Source organism: Podarcis liolepis, assembly GCF_965112155.1.
Source record: "Podarcis liolepis genome assembly, chromosome: 16".
Taxonomy (NCBI): domain Eukaryota; kingdom Metazoa; phylum Chordata; class Lepidosauria; order Squamata; family Lacertidae; genus Podarcis; species Podarcis liolepis.
The window spans coordinates 30,655,300-30,675,671 of NC_139567.1; the positions used below are offsets into that span (position 1 = coordinate 30,655,300).

At 45.1% G+C, this 20,372-nt stretch overlaps 1 protein-coding gene and 1 long non-coding RNA gene across 4 annotated transcripts in view; one reads left to right on the top strand and one right to left on the bottom strand.

The window, feature by feature from the left end:
* CRCP (CGRP receptor component) overlaps positions 1 to 20,372 on the top strand; it is a 23,960-nt gene continuing 3,588 nt past the window's right edge. The window contains exons 1-5 of one of the 3 annotated variants that reach the window (XM_083479487.1): positions 1 to 139; positions 6,305 to 6,341; positions 6,817 to 6,915; positions 7,962 to 8,056; positions 12,178 to 12,235. In XM_083479487.1, coding sequence (XP_083335613.1) covers positions 132 to 139; positions 6,305 to 6,341; positions 6,817 to 6,915; positions 7,962 to 8,056; positions 12,178 to 12,235 — 297 coding nt within the window. In that variant the 5' untranslated portion in view covers positions 1 to 131. Of the gene's footprint in view, positions 140 to 493; positions 556 to 2,833; positions 2,853 to 6,304; positions 6,342 to 6,816; positions 6,916 to 7,961; positions 8,057 to 12,177; positions 12,236 to 20,372 lie in introns of those variants that run through there. The other 2 variants (XM_083479486.1, XM_083479488.1) reach the window with 2 other exon arrangements.
* Positions 8,056 to 20,372, bottom strand: part of LOC310695331 — a 21,422-nt gene continuing 9,105 nt past the window's right edge. The window contains exons 3-4 of the long non-coding RNA XR_014520005.1: positions 10,209 to 10,295; positions 8,056 to 9,011 (exon numbers count right to left, since the gene is read on the bottom strand). This is a non-coding gene — a long non-coding RNA (uncharacterized lncRNA). The remainder of the gene's footprint in view (positions 9,012 to 10,208; positions 10,296 to 20,372) is intronic.

A 20,372-nucleotide genomic window follows, 5' to 3' on the forward strand; every position in this document is an offset into this window, starting at 1 on the left:
GAGGCAAAGCGGCCGCTGCCTGAGCAGCGACGCGGCCGGAGACAACACAGCCGAGAAAGGCGGCGGAGGGCCGAAGGGAGGAGCGAGCGAAGGCGGCGCGAGAGGCAGGAAGAGGCCGCGGCGTGGGCAAGATGGAAGTGTAAGATGGCGGAGCGACTGTGCAAGCCCCGCTTGCTCTGAAGTCGCCCCGTTTCTCTCTCCTCCTCTCCCCGCCGTAGGATAAGGGGGGATTCCCTGCCTATTAGAGGGGGGGGGTGCGTGTAAATTCAGGGGAGTGGGTGAGGCCGTTCAAACTCGGGTGGGAGGAAGAGGGGGATTCCTGGAATGGTCCCTTTTCCTGAGGTGAATTTCCTCACATTTAGATGGCTGAGGAAAAAAATTTTTAGGGGGGGGGGGAAGAGATATTTCCTACTTGGGGGGATTCCTGGAATTGACTTTTCTCTAGGCAAACTTTCTCATATTTAGATGGCTAAGGGTTTTTTGACGGGGGGGGGGTTCTGTGATGTGGGGGGAGCAAATGGAGGGGTGGATTTCCAGGAATTGGCAATGCCTGAGGTAATTTCCTACCCTTCCCCACCCCCAAAAAATACAATTGGAGGGATGGCTGAGGAAATGGGGGGGGGGGGTAGAAAATGAAATCGTTCTTAAGAGGGAGAGGTGAGATGGGGTCCTGGAATTGGCATTGCTTGATGAAATTTCCTAAAATAAAAGAACACCAATATATTTGAAGGGATGGTTGAAGAAATGAGGGTGCTGGAGAGACGCCTAGAGAAATTCCTCTCAAAAGTTCTGAAGGGGTGAATGAACAATCGGACGGGTGCAGACCTCCTTCTTGGGCACACAACATTATTTTTATTTTTTCATTTCATAAAATTTATACACTAGATTGTAAAAAAAAAGAAGAAAAACCCTCAAAGTGACATACAATACCAAAAAAGATAAAACAATAAAATTACCACTGGAAACAATTTAAAACATTCAAAAAATTAAAATCAGTAAGCTAAAAAGAAGGGTAAAACAGGCACCAGCATTCTAAGTATCTGGGTAGGCTTGTCTATAAATGATAATATTTTTAGGAGGTACTGAGCAGACAGAGAAGGGGCTGCCTGAAAAACTTGCAGAGATAAAAGGAGATGACAGTCCCTTCATGCAGGCTCACAATCTAATGCACACAGTACAAAACGAAAAGCGAGTGAGGAGGGCAGAGGAAAGCAGATGGACCCAGGACCCAGTTCTTGAAGTTATATAATCTCAATGGCATCATCTGGCTCCCTGCTTTCAGTGGCACTGTCGACATTAATTTTAGACTCTAGGTTTAATGTTCTGTTGGGTGGTAATATGTATTTATTCCACTTTTGTCCCCCTCCATTCTCCTGAGGGGAGCTCTGGGCTTCTGCACCAAAATCCTGCCCTGACCATTGCCTGCTTTTTAAGTACACTACACACAATATCCAGCAGCTCTCAGTCTTCTAGCTAATAATGGATGGGGCCAGAGTGTGGATACGTCCACTTAGAGTAAAACATGCATAGGGTTGCACTGCAGATTTTGTTAAGATTTCCCTAACTGACGGGTCACTTGTTTGTGTCACCTACAGGTTACCAGATCTGTGTAGATTTTTATGCATGATCATCTTTTTCTAATTCAGAATTATTAATCTACAAGGGAGGGAGGGGGAAAGCACATTTTTGTGTCACATCCTTGACATGAATGTCTGTAAAATATTTCCATATAGCACCCTTCACCAACCTGGTATACTCCAGATGCTGGGGACCACAATTCCCACCAGCCCTAGCCAGATTTAAACATCTAGAGCAGGGGTCAGCAAACCTTTTCAGCATGGGGTCAGTCCACTATCCCTCAGACATTGTGGGAGGCCGGACTATATTTTGAAAAAATAAATGAACAAATTTCTGTGCCCCACAAATAACTCAGAGATGCATTTTAAATAAAAGGACAAATTCTACTCATGTAAAAAACACACTGATTCCCGGACTGTCCTCGGGCTGGATTTTGAAGGCTATTGGGCCACATCCGGCCCCTGGGCCTTAGTTTGCCTACCCATGATCTAGAGGGCACCAGTCCAGGAGTGGCTGTTTCATGGGGCCTTTCTTACAACCGGCACACATAACAGTTTGTGAGCTTAAATCTGAAAATAGAAAGGATCCTGCACACTGGACAATATTGCCAGCTTTTCTTTCTTCCACACCCTCATCGTTGCTCATTTTCTGCTTCGCTCTGTCTTGGCCCAGTCCCACCCTTGCAAAAGCAAAAGTAACAAAAAAAATTAAATGCCTGGGACTGGATAAGTCAAAAGCAAAGTCCATTAGTAGTTGCTAGGATAGAGCAGCTTCATTTTCATGAAGTGAAAATCAAATCCCTGTGTAAAGTCATTTCATACTTGAGAAATGATCAGATTGGTTCTTCATTTACATAGAAACACTAAGCTTTAATCAGTGCCTCTACAAGAAATGATTAACTGCAGGGCTGACATGTTTATATTCAGATTATTTAATATGAACTCTTTACCTCTTGAGGGCTCCAGGTTCCCCATTCCTGCACTATAGAAATTGGACTTACTCCATCTTCCCATATGATATGCATCATTCATCTTTACTATTTTTTAAATGAAGCTGTTAAGGATAACTTTAAAAAAATAATATGGTTACTGTTGAGTGCCAGATGGAGAGTCATTTTTAAACGCTTTACACATGTTATCACAGAACAGATTGTGTGGGATGAAGGCCACCATCATGCTGAAGCTAAATAGGTCTGAGTCTGGTCAGTGTCTGAATGGGAGGCCAGCTGGGCACCACATGTGGGTTCCATGATGAAAGAAAGATAGGACATAAATGTAAGAAAAGTAAATTGCAAGCAGTTTTTCTTGCAAATGAAAACTTATGGGTGATCGCAAGGGTCTTGACAAAAAGATGTGTTTTGAGAAGTTCATTTTGAGTTTCTGTTCATAGAAATGTATTTGTTTAATTTGAAAGTTGTACTGGACATGATTGTCTTTATTTAAATGGAAACCATCTTAAAGATGCACATTTTCTTTGTTTATTACTGTGTCTTCCCCAGAAAGGAAAAAGGTTCCTCCCCCCCCCTCCTCCCAGGGTGTCCTGAAGTAGAAATGGATGGGGGTTATATTTGGTACAATCTGACCCTATGCACTTTTACTCAGAAGTCCCACTGACTTTACTAGTACACAGTACCAAGTACTTAGGTTGCAATCAAACTGGGTGTGTGTGTGGCAATGTCAACTGGTATCATTCTTAGCATATTGATGTAGTTACATTCAAGATGGAAATACAAAAATAGATTAAATTGTGTGATAGTAGTTCCATATTTTCCAGCAAGACTTAACACCCTGAAAAGAGCCTTGACCTCCCTGAACCTTCTGATTTATTATGAAACAATGCAAACTTTTTCTCTTTTTGCTCCAAATGGGACCACCCTTTGTTTTAAATGCACTTCATCAACAATAATTCTTCCTAGACCCATTAGTACATTCAGTTGCTTTCTGTACTGTGTTCTCCTTTATTTTATTTTATGTGGGGCATTAAAAAAAATAGGCTTTGGTCATAGAGAATCTGCAGGGATTTCTCTAGATGTAGATGGAATGCAAAGATAGCCCTCTTCCAAAGAATCAAATATACGTATCAACAAAAAGCAGTAACCGTTTTTGCAATGCATGAATGTGTGTGTTGGTGATCTTGCTTGCTTGCTGAAGTTTCTGCTGGATCAGCAAAATGTGTGATGAGAACTGCACCTCAGCGTATTTTCAGAAGGGGGTCCCCTCTTTCCCCCCTCGCCCTATCCCAATGCAATTTCAAAAACAATGCTAGAAACTGTGGAAGTTTGTGGAAGAGGCGTTGAACTTGTTTGAAAGTGATGAGTATGACAGTTCTATTCAAACAGTTGGCTGTGCTTGACATAATACATTGTACTTTTAAATATGTTGCAATAGGGGGACACGAGAATAGCCTTACCCTCCTCCTTTTATATAGCTGTGGCAACTTTCTGTTGTTAGTGCTGTCTGTCTGTTCAGCAGAACCCATTGTCCTGAGGATGTATAGCGGTCGCGGCTTTGTGGTGGTTTTGTTTTCTTTTAAAAACTAACATTCTATTTATTTATAATGGAAATAAATTAAATAATATTGTCTGTAGCTTAATCGGGATTGTGCTTAAATAGTAAACAATAGCTAGCAAGTCCCAATGGAATTGAATCTAAGCAATTGTAAATAAGTGTGGGTTGCAGTAGTGCTTGCTGGCTGTGGAACATGCCAGTCTGCTCCATCTCTAGTTGTGCTTTAAAAAGGTATTTATGTGTGGCTGGTTGCTTAAAGTATGGGGGTCCACATTTGTGAATGGTGTTGATAGCAATGCAGGAATCTTGGGAGCTGCCTATCTACCCTATGGAATGACTAGATAGCATCCACAATTGGATGTACATTTGTTCCCTGATTCAGCAGTTGATACGATGTTTATTATCCCACTTCTCCATTTCTAAAGAAACAAGGCAGTGCGAAATTTACAAATAACAAGTAAAGCAATTCAGAAGGTACTGAGACAGTCAGGAAAAGTTTCATGGCAAGTTCAGGCAGCATAGAAAGGGACACCAGCAACCCAACAGGGCCAGCACAACTGTCAAGGTTTCAAGGCAAGCTCAGCCTCCTTAGGCAGGGGATTTTGCAGCCTTCTGATACTGCCAACAAGGCCTTCTCCCAAAGAACTGTTGTGATCCAGCCAACATTTCTGCTGTTGAAGTACAGAAGGAAACTTCTCCAACAGACCTAAACTCAAGGGAATGTTTATTGCTTGGGTCACCAGGGGCATAGATGGATGGTTACTGGTCATTGCTAAGGGGAAAAAATTAAAGTCCTGCTCAGAAACAGTGTTGTGGTGTGGGAAATATCTGCCCCCTTCATATCTGACAGTTAGTGGCTCTTACAGGGGGAGCAACAAACCTCCACTTTGCATTTATGCCTCCTGCCGCTATAAGCCTTTTGCTGGAAAAATAATAATAAGCAGCAACAGCCGCTACACACAACCAGTGGCTTGAAACTGATTTACAGTGGAATTCTATATATCATGTGTCTATTTAGAAGCAAGACCCATTGGTTTCAGTGGGACTTGCGTCCAGATAAGTGCTTATAGGACTGCAGCCTTAAACATGCAGGAAAGCTCTTTCCTTAGCATATATTTTGACTCCATAGAGGTAGTTTATAGCAAAGTTAGACTATGCATTTCTAGGACCAACTCATGCTTTTAAACAAGGACTTGAGAAGAAGAGTCCTGCTGGATCAGGCCTTAGTCTAGCATCCCATTTCCCACCATGGTCAATCAGATGTCTGTAATCAGCCAACAAAGAGGCATGAAAGCAACAACACTATCCTACTGGTATTCCCCAGCAACTCATATTTACTGGTACTCTGCCTCTGGATGTGGAGGTACATGGATTGTGTACACTGCATAACTTTAAGGCACACCCCTGCCCCCTCCAAAAATGATTATTTAATTTACCAAGGGCCTTCTGGCAGTTCCCTCAATGCGAGAAGTGAGGTTACAGGGAACCAGACAGAGGGCCTTCTCGGTAGTGGCACCCGCCCTGTGGAACGCCCTCCCTTCAGATGTGAAGGAAATAAGCAGCTATCCTATCTTTAAAAGACATCTGAAGGCAGCCCTGTTCAGAGAAGTTTTTAATATTTAACGCTGTACTGTTTTTAACACTTGATTGGGAGCCGTCCAGAGTGGCTGGGGAAACTCAGCCAGATGGGCGGGGTATAAATAATAAATTATTATTATTATACCCCTCACAAAGCTATAATTCCCAGTACCCTTAACAAACTACAGTTCCCAGGATTCTTGGGATAAAAAATGTGTCTCAAATGTATGGTATGTGCACAGAAATTTTTAACAGACACTGATAGACAAATTCATAGTGAAGTCTGATCCCTGTCTAAAGCCATCTTGTGGCAATGAATATGTGCTGTGAGAATTAGTGTATCCTTGTCTATGTGGGCAGTGAGTTTCTGAGTTTGCCAGTTGAGTTCTCTTTCAAGCAAAGCTTGTATGTAAGCTTAATTGTAATGGTTGGCTTTGATGAGATGTGTCCACTCACACATGTGTAGCCTCACCCAAGCCTGGCACAAAACACTGGGGAAAAGGGAACTAAGGAAATACACTTTTTAAAAATAGTTCTTTTGGAACTTTGTAATGGGAGGCAGGGGTTTCTAAGGTGGATTTTCCACACATACGCCAACACATCTAAAGCACCTTAACATATTTTATTTATTGTTTTTCTAGGAAAGATGGAAATGCAGCTCTTCTGAGCAATTATGAGGTAAAATCATTTTACTGCAATTATAATTTATGTAAAGTCCTGCCCTATTCAGAATGCTAGTTCTAACCTTTGTTCCATGCCAGATCAACAAACAAAGCTTGCATTGTAGTCATACACTTCTTGGAGGAGTGGGGAATATAAATGTTGAAATGTTCCTACAGCCCAAATTTAAAAAGTTCTTCTCACTGGGGTGAAAGCTGCACCCCTCTGAAAATTTGTTTTTAAGGTCCTATTTTCCATAAAAATGTGTGCTTGCTCTCTCTATCTGCAATAGAATGATATATGCTTGACCTACAATAGTTGTTATGAGCTCATTTTGAAGACCGGGACCTCTTTCAAAAATAGAAGAGAGCCACATACCAAAATTAGCAGAAAGAACAGGAATTAAACGGTTCAGCTCATATGATGAGCTGCTAGCATTATCAAAGCTCTTATGGCATTTGAGGCCACCTCATAGCAAAGTTTCTTCTTTCAGGTGTATAAGTTGCTGACTGATCTTAAGCAGCAGCGCCGAGAGACCGGGAGAAGCAAGCAGAGTGCTGGGCAGCAGAATTTGAATACTATCATGTATGAAGTGAGTAAAACCAACAATGGAAATGATCCTGTCCCAAGCTGCAACCTTCTCTCCACATCCCACTAGCCATGCTTCTATTCACAGGACCCCCTTTTTGCCAGCTCCCCCTCCCTCACCTCTCCCAGCCCTCCTCACACACAAGAGCATTTGAAGAAGAGAGAGAGAGAAGGATGGAAAAAAAATGTGCTTCTGCTGTCTTGATACCATTCATAATTTTAGGTAGCACAGTTATATCCACATGCAGTTTTCTAAGCCAGAAAAACTAACCAATTTAAGCTCTCTTTTTTAAAAAGGGAACATAGAGCCTTTGACTGAACCAGACCAATCTGTCTATCTAGTTCTGTACTGTGAACACTGACTGGCAGCGGCTCTCCGGGATTTCAGGTGGGGTCTTTCCCCAGCCTTACCTAGAAATGGTGGAAATTGAATCTGGGGCCTCCTGCATGTAATGCATGTGTTATTTATTCCATTGAAGATTTCAGTCCACATGGTTCTGAAAAAAGGTCTGATTTTAACTAGGAACATAGGAAGCTGCCTCAGAGTGAATCATAGTGTTGGTCCATCTAGCTCAGTATTGTGTACACAGGTAGCCAGTGGCTCTCTGGAGCTTGAGGCAGGAGTCTTTTTCTAGCCCTACCTGGAGATGCTATTGCATATTGTACCCTGCAACCTTCTGCATGCTTTATCAGTGAGCTGTGTTCCTTTCCCACATATGCCCCAATCATTTTTATTTTATTTTTCTGTACTCTCTTTATTTCTAATTATGAACATTAACAGGTGTGAAATAAGAAAATGTGTTAATGTCATCATTAAACTTTTGACCTCTGGATTTCCTGCTCAGTGAATATTTTAAAGTTCCCAACAATTTGATTATCATTTCTCTATTTGGTTACAACATGGCTGTGATACATTTGCTAATCTGAAGAGCAGTTTTGCTTTCAGAGAACATTGTTCCTGGTTTGGAGGGATCGGCTTTTAAGTTAGACTTGAAAAGGAGGCGTAAAGGTAGACTGAATCTGCACAATTATCTTTTTCTGCCCTTCTAGACACTGAAATACATATCTAAGACACCATGCAAATTCCAGAATCCTGAGGTTGTAAGAGACTTCCTCTTGGCACTGAAAAGCCACAAGTTAACGAAGTAAGACATTAATATTGTAATGTGGGCTGATGGATTGTAGCTGCCAGATGAGAGGTTCAATTATTCCAACAGTTGACAAGAGGATGAAATTCCTTCCCCCAGTCTGCTGCTTCTCCCATGCAACCCACTCCATCCCAAGCTTTGCAGGAGTGAGGCAGCAACCCAGCACTGTGTTTGTTACTGACTGCTGAGCTTGGCCTTGATGTATGATGCTTTTGAATTTCTGGTTTCAGTATATGCTAACCCATAGAAAAGCATGAGTTTCTGAAGCACAGGGAGGTGTCAAGTGATGAAAGAGCTTGCCGCTGCCAGCAGTCATTGGCTAGGACTTAATTATTTGGTCTGGGCACATTCAATGTCTTATTTTTCTTCCAATGAACCACTGAAAGAGTGCAGGCAGCCACCCTCTTCACAGTCCCTTCAGGGTGCGTGTGACGACTGCATCTCAAGTCTCTTTCTATGCTCCATAGGGACTTTGCTATATATTTTTCTCCCAAAGTATGTATGTCTAAATGTATTTTACCGTAAAATAATAATTTTATATACATACTGGTATGCTCTTTGAGCTGAGAGCTGCAATATAGAATTCAAAGAAATGCAAAATCTGAAAGGTAACTGCATTCATGGGATGTGTGGATTAGATCCATTTGTATGAGAATTAGCAAATAACAAATTTCGCAAGCTTTTCTGACAGTGCCATGATGAAATGAGTGGGAGGGTGGTTTCCCTTACCCCCCTTCAAAGCTGACCAAACTCTGTGTTCTGTTTTCAGTCAGATTGGACTGGCTCTTCTCATTCTTCTGTGAGGCGCCAATGCTAAGTCTTTATCCTTTAGTGCTACTTAGCAGATGTTTGTGCCTTTGCAATCCAGTGGGCTCTATGTTTTCAAAGTAGCAATGAAACTTGTCAAAAGCAATCAGTCCCAAGAGATGGATGAGTGAATCTGCTTTTCAATCTGTTATCTTTTACCAGATTTTGAAGCATTACTTTTTCTCAGTGGCTTTGTAGATCTAAAATGCATTTTATTTCCACTGGGCAGGTCCAATTTACAGCAGGAAAAAAAAATCCAAGAGGAACATTGCTGATAAGCATAGGATATAAAAATAAAATAAATGACATACCCTGTGTGTCAAAGACCAGTGCATACAAGCATATAGCGGTTATAAATGTGAAAATATCTTTAATGACATTCAAGGTACCAGTGTTTTAAACTGAAAGTCCAGGCATTCACTTAAAAAAAAGTTTTTAATAATATATTTTCCATAAGTAAAAAAAAAAAAAATACATTCATCATCTCTGTTTTCAAATTGTAGAGTCCTTCATACAGGTTAGTTGTAGTCAGTTTGAGACATTGTTGTTATAGGCAATGTGGGGTTGACGGGGAGAGTGGGCATTACTTCTCCTAAACCATAAGCATGCAATTTATGAGAAAACATGGAACTGCAGAATGTAAAGTGGGTATTAATTCTGGTGGAATTACCACTGATATCCCTTCCATGAGCCTTTTAAAAATGTATTAGTGATATGCAACATGAGTCATACTCAGAGTAGACTCATTGAGAACGGTAGATACTCTCTGAGTATAAAAAGGTAAAGGACCCCTGGTAGTTAAGTCCAGTCGCGAACGACTGTAGGGTTGCAGCGCTCATCTCGCTTTACTGGCCAAGGGAGCCGACGTTTGTCCGCAGACAGTTTTTCCGGGTCATGTGGCCAGCATGACTAAGCCGCTTCTGGCAAAACCAGAGCAGTGCATGGAAACGCTGTTTACCTTCCCGCCGGAACGGTACCTATTTATCTACTTGCACTTTGACGTGCTTTTGAACTGCTAGGTTGGCAGGAGCTGGGACCAAGCAATGGGAGCTCATCCTGTCGCGAGGATTTGAACCACCAACCTTCCAATTGGCAAGCCCTAGGCTCAGTGGTTAGACCCGCGTCCCTTTCTCTGAGTATAACCACTCTGCTATAATTATACAAAATCACAAACAGAACTAGGAATGCTTTATACAAAAATATGCCAAAGAACAGTTTGAAAAATAAATGGCTCCCAGTCTGTTTTGAAGTTTGCCTCAAGATTTTGGTGTTTCCCTGTAGGTAGTCAGATTTGAAAGATCAGTATTTCTATGATGTTTATTAAACCAAAATGAAACCTCACCAGATTACATGCAAGGATACTATGCTGACAGCAGAGGGAGCTACTAGTTCAGAGTTCTTGTGTGCGGGATTAGTACGTTGTTGCTTCCTGAGTGGAAAGATAGGCAAGAGAAGTAAGTAAATATTGAGCGACAATTTGCCAGGGAGTTCTCCTGAGCAAGCCTTGCTGGATTGAATGGAGGCTGAATTTTCCAGGGGGTCTTAAGGCGGGAGAAGTTCCCAGTGCCCTTGAATGACCATTGTTACTTGCTTCTGTTCTTGCATTACCACTTCAGAATAATCTAATTGGTTTAGTTTTGTTTGTCTGGACCTAAACAGAAATGTTAAGAGAAATTGTTTTTCTATTATTAATAATACAGTGGTGCCTCGCAAGACGAAAAGAATTGTTCTGAGATTCTCTTCGTCTAGCGGTTTCTTCGTCTTGCGAAGCAAGCCCATTGACGGATTAGCGCTATTAGCGGCTTTTAGCGGCTTTTAGCGGCTTATCCGTCTTAGCGGCTTAGAAAAGGGGGGGGGAGGGGAAAAAACCAGCAGGAACTCGCAAGACATTGTCGTCTTGCGAAGCAAGCCCATAGGAAATTCATTTTGCGAAGCACCTCCAAAACGGAAAACTCTTTCGTCTAGCGAGTTTTCCGTCTTGCGAGGCATTCGTCTTGCGGGGCACCGCTGTATTTTAAGAACATAAGAAGAGCCTGCTGAATCAGACCCATGGCCAATCTAGTCCAGCATCCTGTTCTTACAGTAGTCAACCAGACGCCTGTGGGAAACCCATAAGTAGGATTTAAGCACAAGTGCACTTTTCCTGTGTTTTCCTGCAACTGGTATTCAGAAGCATTGCTACCTCCAAGTATTTAGACAGAGCACAGTCATCATGGCTAGTAGTCATTTATAGCTTTTTCCTCCATGAATTTGTCCAGTTGTCTTTTAAAACAATCTAAATTGGTGGCCACCATAGCCTTCAAACTCCACTATATCTTTTTTTAGGTGAAGCAGCCATAACTGTACACAGTATAGTAAGTCTGCAACTTGCACACATATAACTTGTGTGCATTCAGCTTTAAGTGAACGGTAAATTAAAAAAAAATAATTAAGAGGGCGGGGTTCTGGGGAAAATGGCTTTGGCAATTTCATCTGCCATTGAACCTTTAGGCACAATCTCTGGAACATAACTCCCGTGTAAATTGAGGGCCTAATGTATTCCAAATGTGGCTGCACCGTGGATTTGTGTAACTACATTATTATATTAGCGCTTTTATTTTCAGTTCTGTTCCTACTCATCCCTAGCATGGAACTTGCTTTTTTCACAGTTGCTGCTCATAAGAGGATCATACATTCAGCTCTGGGAGATGTTTTAATTGAGTTCAGATTTTCCCTGAGGTTATTTTAAAAACAAACTTATATCTTAACATTGTTAAGAAATTAAAACTGATTTACATGTTTAAAAATCCATGGTTTTTTTAAAAAAAATATTTTTATGCACCCTGCTGATGCTTCTTTCCTACTCCACTTTTTGTCTTCCTGGAGCATATTTGTGCACCCTAGAATATGAGACTCCTAAAGGGTTTTTTCTGGCGCCTCTGAACTTGAAATATTTTCTTTTCCAACTGTCTCTGGGACAGCTCTATGGAAAAGTGTGCTGTGGGTTGTAGTCGGCATCCAAAGAATCCTGGGTTCAGAAAGAGTAGTGGTTTTGAGTGTGTCTGAACAAAGAGTTACAATGAAAATTGGATGGTTTTAAAACTTTCGGGCCACTAAATGCCACAGTGGGTTTGGGTTATGGATGTGGCCATGAGCCTGTTTCCAAGCTCCCAAATGGTTTCATTTTTGCCTGTTGTGCATCTCATCTGAGGTCAAGCTGCAACTTTGGCTCTCCAGCCATTGTTTTGTGGCCAAGAAGTGTTAGCATGCGGATGGCTCCTGTAACCAGAATCCCTAAATTATATGGTGTTGTGTTCTTTGCATTTGCACAGGGCAGAAAAACTGCAACTTCTCAACCTCAGGCCTGTGACTGCCGTTGAGATCCAGTTGGTAAGTTGCGAAGCTTCCAGGTATCCCTAGCCCTTGAAGAGCAGTAAGCCTTTTCCTTCTGTGTCCTGAAATGTTCAGAGTCTTTTGATGCTGCTCATTGACCTTTTTATATTTCCTGCTCCTTCTTTGTTGTTTACCTGACTGTCCTCCACTTACCTTGCTGTTTAATCGGGCCCTAACAACCCCAGTGATTTTGCCAGCGTTGACATCATGGACAACAGTAAATGAGCCATGTAGTTGGACACACCTGTGCTGCTTAAATGGCATTGAGGGGAAAATGGGGTGGGAGCCAGCAGAAGACAGATAAACTTCATGAAGCTGTTTAAAATTTTTGTGCCCTGCTTTTTAGTCTGTAGTCAGTTTTTCTTTTCTTTTAAAATGTTTTTTATTGTATCTTTGCTTTTGTGTTGTAAGCCTTCCTTAACAATTTATTTGAGGGCTGGGATCTACATTTCAGAAATAAGTATAATTAATAACTAGATGCTCAGAAAGCAGCATTGGAATAGCACAAAGACATTCATAATCAGAAATCATTTGTGTTTTTGTCAGTCATAAGACTGAACATGATTACTGCATTTATAGCCCAACTTTCACTCTACGGGGCTCAAGACTTACATGATTCTCTCCTCCATTTGATTGCCACAACAACCCTGTGAGGTGGAATAGGCTGAAAGAGAGTGTCTGGCCCAAGGTCACCCAGTGAGCTTCATGGCCAGGTGGGGATTCGAACCCTGGTCTCCTTGGTCCTAACCACTACACCACACTGGCTCTCAAATTTAGTGGTTTTGGCTCAGACCTCTTTATGGCCAAGAGGATGATTGGCAGGGGTGGGCACCAATCTCGTGCCAAAGTGTGTGGCACAGCATAGTGGTCCACATGAGAGGTGGTGAACAGTGAAGGGTGAGGATGCAGGAGGGGAAAGTCTGGTGGCAGTGGTGTATCCTGAAGGAGTGATATGAAAGGCCAGAGGGAAACACACGGAGAAGCAGTGGCTATGTTTGGCTGCCCCCTTTGGTGAGCCAGCTGGGGCTGCAGTTCAGAGGGTTCCACCAGATCAGGGGTCAGCAAACTTTTTCAGCAGGGGAGCAGTCCACTGTCCCTCAGACCTTGGTGGGGGGGTGGACTATATTTTTTTGGGGAAATGAACAAATTCCTATGCCCCACAAATAACCCAGAGATGCATTTTAAATAAAAGCACACATTCAAGTCATGTAAAAACACGCTGATTCCCGGACCGTCCGCGGACCAAATTTAGAAGGCGATTGGGCCGGATCCGGGCCCCGGCCCTTAGTTTGCTTACCCATGCACTGATGACGATGTACCCTCTGTCTCTAGAATGGTTTGCCTTAATCCTGGCTCATTGAATTATCTACAAAGGCTAGAAGGTGAGCCCTATTGGGTCAGCTTGCCTGCCTGCCTGCCTGCCTGCCTGCTATATGTGGGTTTTCTCCCTCAGCCACCATTCAGGGACTTGGTAAGTCCCAATTTCCACTCCGCTTGCCTCTCCAGGTTACCTAAAGCCTAGCAACCGAAGCTAACAGACCTTAAAGTACTGTGTAATAAACAAGTATTGACTGATGCGTCATTGAGAACCAATGTACCCTTGAGCACATAAAATGTCTACTGTTTTAGAAGGAGATGAATAGCTGAAGTAAACACTCTGAGATGGCCTCTGCACCCACTGAAGCTGTGGGAGTTGTTGAGTCAATGAAATGGGAAGAAGGTGATTTCTCTGCTCCCTCTTCCCTCTTCCCCCAACAAAAGGAAGTCCATTAGGTTACAGCAGATTGAAGACAAAAGGTGACTGCCAGGTTAATCCCCCCAATAAAAGCACTTGTTTCTAAACCTCTTCCTGAATGCAAAGCCTAGGAAATGGATCTGGAAGCTGAAGCATGTGGATATCATTCCATGTTGCAGAATTGACTTAGCAGTAGATTTCCCCTTCTTTATTTATTTGCGTTTCTGTGCTGTCTCTTTTCAAAGCAATGTACAGCAAGCAGGAGGAAAAGAAATTGAAATACAAGCTATCGCAAGGAGAAATTAATTTGAGACTGAGTATAAAGAAGTTAAAGAGTGGGATCCTGTGTCAGCAAATGGTTAAGAGATGTTCTTTTTCTCCTTGAGATAAGAGTTTACGGGCAGAGGCTTACGGGTCAGAGATGGAGACTTACGTATATCTGATTTTACTTGGCATGAGGAATAATTTTCTGTTTGCTCTTGATCATCATGATATGAAAATGTGACCGTCCTTTCAGAGAGTCTTTCTTTATTCCATTGAGGCAAATTCCCTGCAGTTCCAGAGAACAAAGGCCAATTTAAAGGTGTGGGTTGGCAGTTGCCATAGAAAAAGAAGGGACTATCAGGGTGTGTCCCCCCCCCCAGAACAAGACATTTCTGAAAACATGATGTGTTAACGTTTGAACATTAAGGGGATTGTGTGTGTTTTTTCCCCAATGATCTCTTTGCAGCTTGTGAAAATTTGGTATTGGTTACAGTAATACAGTGGTGCCTCGCAAGACGAACGCCTCGCAAAACGAAAAACTCGCAAGACGAAAGAGTTTTCCGTTTTTGAGTTGTTCCGCAAGACGAATTTCCCTATGGGCTTGCTTCGCAAGAAGAAAGCCCATAGGGAAATGTCAGGGAACTGCCATCGGAGCATCAGGTGGTGGAGGGACTCAGGGAGGAAGAAAGAGACTCAACAGCTGAAGCAGGGACCAGCAGGGGGAGGAGTGGGTCTCTGAGGGAATGCGAGCAGGAGGGAGGGCTCAGGGAAGCTTCCAGCGAGAACAGTGGGGAGGTATCTGAGTCTCCCATAGGGAGACCCACACCTCGCCGGAAACTGTCACGCCGAGAGTCCAGGAGACGCGTTTCCGTTAAGGAGCTCCTTTGCTGGAAACGCTTCCGCAGACAGCCACTGTCGGACTCTACTAGTGACTAGAGCAGACATGTCTGAGGAGCTCCGTCACACACGGAGGTTTGTGGGGTCGCACAAACTCTGAGGGAGCACGTTTTTTTTACGCACAAGCAGCTAATCAATCCCTAACAGCAGTCCGACAGTCTCTGTACGCTGCCTGTGCAAGAGAAAGCATCATGAGCGAACCAACCGGAACCGGAGGAGCGGGGGCTGGAGCTGGTCCAAGCTTGGAAGATAGATACCGAGCGTTGGAGGTCCAACTGGCGCTGCAGACGGCGAGGCTGGAGGAGAGAAGGGCTCAGGATGCAGACAAGAAGGGGAGAGCCACTCAATTCCCCAGAAAGGTACCAGGATTGGTGCAAAAATTTGGGGGGGACCCCAAGGATTACCATGCCTTTAGGACAGAGATGCAATATGCCATTAATGTGCAGTTCGATGAGTTCCCTGATGAGGAATCGCGAGTTGCTTTCGTAATTGGGCATCTTGAGAAAGGGGCGAGAGACTGGGTTCGACCCCTAATGGCAACGCACAATGACATACTAAAGGACACGAGGAAGTTCTTTCGTGCAATGGATATCATGTTTTCCAGCGATATTGAGGAAGGGGCGGTGCGCAGACAGCTAATGGCTTGTAAGCAGGGAAGTCGATCTGTCCGTGAGTACTGGACTGAGTTTACCATGCTGATTCACAGATTGAGTTGGGATTTATCGGCGGCACCCATTCAAATGCTATTTGAAGAAGGTCTTTCTTCGGCGGTGAAAGACGAGCTGTCACGGAGCCCCAGGGCGGAGTCTATGGATCAGCTGACCAAATCTGCGCTGACCATAGGAGCGCGGCAGGAGGCAAGAGCCTTGGAGAGGCGGGAAGGGAGAGGGGAACGTTGGAAGGAGTTCCGCATTCCAGACATTCCTGAGCCAGCTTTCCCGCCGGCAGAGCCGATGGAAATCGGAACAGCGCGCGCGCGCGCGCATTTTCAAAAACCAGCGAGGGGGCTAAGAAGGAGGGAAAGGGCCCCCGGAAATGCTATCTCTGCCAACAGCCAGGCCACTTTGCCAGAGTCTGCCCCCAGAGGAAGGAATGGCAAGGGATGGTGGGAGCTGTTGAGGGGGGAGAACAGGGGGGAACGGAGCAGGTAAAAGCCAACGCCTGGTTGCCACAATCGGGGCACTGCAGCCAGGCCAAAGAGCAGTGAAAGTGCCTGTGCCAGAAGCTCCTCGACCTGCTCTAGTGATTGAAGTGTCGCTAGAGCTGCAAAATGGGCACCCCCTAAAAATAAAGGCGCTATTGGACTCAGGCAGCTCCTGCAATTTTATGAGCAAGGAGTTTGCTGCTGAACACCAGATACAGACTATCCCTTTAAGCAACCCCCTGCAGGTGACCACGATTGATGGCAGGGAGTTGTTGGGAGGAGGAGTCAGCTTGCAGACTGTCCCAATGATAATGAGGGTGGCAAGGCACACAGAACTGATAGCGTTTAATGTGGCCACCCTGGGAGGCGCTCCCATTATTTTGGGAATGAGCTGGCTAGCTCTACATGATCCGCTGGTTGGCTGGCATCAAAGAGTGGTGTCCTTTGGTTCAGCACATTGCTTAGAACACTGCAAAGGGGAAAAGGGTTCAGCAGGGGCCCAAGCCACCCTAGCAGGGACTGAAGTAATGGAGAAGGTGAAGGTACCACCACAGTATGCAGATCTCAGCGACGTGTTCAGCGAGAAGGAAGCTGACCAACTACCACCTCATAGACCCTTTGATTGCCAGATCAATTTACTCCCTGGAGCACAGCTTCCCGTGGGCAAGTTGTATGCCATGTCAGACAGAGAAATGCAGGAGTTGCGAGGGTTTATTGACAAGAACCTGAAGAGAGGCTTCATCAGAGAGTCCAAAGCAGCAGGGGGTAGCCCAGTGTTTTTTGTGGACAAAAAAAACGCGGACAAGCCAAGACTTGTATGTGATTTTAGGAGGTTAAATGCAGTGACTGAACCGGTGGCTTTCCCTATGCCCAGAATTGATGATATTTTGACCAGGGTGAGGAAGGGAAAGATTTTTACAAAGCTGGATCTAAGGGGGGCGTACAACCTGATACGCATAAGGAAAGGGGATGAATGGAAAACCACCATGTTTACCCCTTTGGGGGCATTTGAATACCTCGTTATGCCATTTGGATTACAAGCAGGCTCAGCGTGTTTTCAATCTTTTATGAACCACGTACTGGGCCCTTTGCTCTACAAGAATTGCGTTGCTTTCCTAGATGATGTGTTGGTGTATTCGGAGAATGAGGAGCAACATGTGAGAGACGTCAGAGAAGTGTTGAGCAGACTGCAAGCCAACAGGCTGTGGGTCAAACTGGAGAAGTGTCGGTTCCATACCAAGGAGGTGGAATTCCTGGGGTACCGCCTGTCAGACAAGGGATTGGCCATGGATCCCGGCAAGGTACAGGCAGTGCTGGAATGGAAAACACCCAAAACCAAGAAGGATGTGCAGAGGTTCCTAGGGTTTGGAAACTTTTATCGTAAGTTCATCCGCAACTTCGCCCATCTGACGGCGCCCATCACGGACTGTCTCAGCAGTAAAAAGAAGTTTGTATGGACGGCGGAGGCGGAGCGAGCGTTTGAGGAGCTGAAAAGGGCCTTCGCCTCTGAAGAACAACTTCTGCATGTGGATTTACAAAAGAAGCTGAGGGTTGAAACAGACGCATCTGACAGAGCCATAGGGGCGGTGCTTCTTCTGCAGCCGGGGAAGGAGGAGTCAGAGTGGCGACCGTGTGCCTTCTTTTCGCGAAAGCTGAACAAATCCGAGAGGAACTACACGGTGTACGACCGAGAACTTCTTGCTATTCATGAGGCGTTCCGGAGATGGAGGCATCTGCTAGTTGGTGCACAACATAAGGTGCAAGTGTGCACGGACCATAAAAATCTAGAGTATTGGAGAACTGCGCGAGTGCTCAACCAAAGGCAGTTGAGATGGGCCCAGGAGTTCTCCAAATTTAACTTTGAGATTTGTTACGTGCCAGGCCCAGAGAATGTTAGGGCGGACGCTCTCTCACGCAAACCTGAATATTTGGAGGGGGAGGGAGCACCCGAAGAAACCCATATCATTCCAGAGGACCGCTGGGTGTGTGGGGGGACCTTGGTGGGGCAAAGGGAATTGGTAGAGGGTACGGTGCAGGATGCATACGCCCAGGACAAACTCAGGGATCTCAGGAGGGAGGAAGACAAATCCGGTGGTTTTGAGGAGAGAAACGGGGCATTGTATTATAAGGGAGCGTTATATATACCTGAAGGGGAATTGAGGGAGAAGGTACTCAAGCAGCTGCACGATAGCCCCACAGCAGGGCATTTTGGGCAACACAAGACCATGTGGCTGGTTACCAGGGAATTTTGGTGGCCCAAGGTCAGGGAAGATGTGCGGGAGTATGTGAGAGGGTGTGAACAATGCCAAAGAGCCAAGGGGGAGAGGCGGGCGCCGGCTGGTTTATTAGAACCACTGCCCACACCTGAAAGACCGTGGGAAGCAGTGGCAATAGATTTCATGACTGATCTGCCAAGGTCTAGAGGGAAAACAGCCATCATGGTTGTAGTAGACCTGTTAACTAAAATGGCCCACTTTATAGCCTGCTCACATGCGGTCACAGCAGAAGAAACAGCCAAATTGTTTGTAGAGAATGTGTTTCGGTTGCATGGCGCCCCCTTGAGGGTGGTTTCAGACCGAGGGAAACAATTTACTTCCAGGTTCTGGAGGAAGCTCATGAGCTTACTGCATGTAGAGGTTAATTTTTCAACGGCCCGTCATCCAGAAACCAACGGGCAGGCGGAAAGAGCAAACGGGGTTCTCCAACAATATTTGAGGTGTTATGTTAATGACAGAGAGAATGATTGGGTGGAGAAGCTGGCGTTGGCAGAATTTGCCTACAACAATGCAGAGAACGTGTCCACGGGGATGAGCCCCTTTTTGGCTAATCACGGGTGCCATCCCAGAGCCTTCCCAGGGGGGGAGGGGGAGAACTGGAGCGTTCCAGCTGCAGAACAGTTCGTTGAAGAAATGGAAGCGATCCATCGCCAGCTCCAACTCAACTTAAACAGGGCTAAGGAGGAATATAAGAGGCAGGCAGACAAAAAACGAAGGGAAGGTGAAAGCATCAGGGTGGGGGACCAGGTGTGGCTGTCAACCCAAGGGTTGCCGTTCAAAGGAGGTTGTAAGAAATTAAGACCCAAAAGGCTGGGTCCGTTTGAAGTCATGCAGCAGGTCAATCCAGTGGCTTTCAGGCTCCGGTTACCGAACCACATGAAGCTGCACCCAGTTTTTCACAGGTCGTTGCTGTCACCGTATAGAGGAGACAGTGAAGGGAGGGTCACTAGGGGACCAGCAATGGAGGAGAAGGAACACAGCTACCATGTAGCGGAGATCCTCGATTCCAGGTGGAAGGGAGATCAAGTAGAGTATTTGGTAATGTGGGAAGGGGAACCGGAGTCGGAAAACACCTGGGTTAGGGCAGAGGATGTCAATGACGGAGTTTTAATAGAGACTTTTCATCAGAGGTTCCCACGTAAACCTCAGCCTGTAGCGAGGTTCCGAAGGGAATACTTTGCCACCACCGACGAGGAAGAGGAGTTGGAGGGGTTCCCAGATTCTGAAGAGGAAGAGGATTCAGCGAGCCAGGACGACGATCGATGGAGGGAATTGTTCGAGACGTCGGAAGATGAGGAAGATTCGTTTCGGGGTTTTAGCCCTTCACCTCCCAGGGGAGAGGAAATGGGAGGGGGTGAGGGGGGCCCTGGAGGGGAGGTGGATGTCAGGGAACTGCCATCGGAGCATCAGGTGGTGGAGGGACTCAGGGAGGAAGAAAGAGACTCAACAGCTGAAGCAGGGACCAGCAGGGGGAGGAGTGGGTCTCTGAGGGAATGCGAGCAGGAGGGAGGGCTCAGGGAAGCTTCCAGCGAGAACAGTGGGGAGGTATCTGAGTCTCCCATAGGGAGACCCACACCTCGCCGGAAACTGTCACGCCGAGAGTCCAGGAGACGCGTTTCCGTTAAGGAGCTCCTTTGCTGGAAACGCTTCCGCAGACAGCCACTGTCGGACTCTACTAGTGACTAGAGCAGACATGTCTGAGGAGCTCCGTCACACACGGAGGTTTGTGGGGTCGCACAAACTCTGAGGGAGCACGTTTTTTTTACGCACAAGCAGCTAATCAATCCCTAACAGGAAATCTCCGGGGACCTCTTTTAA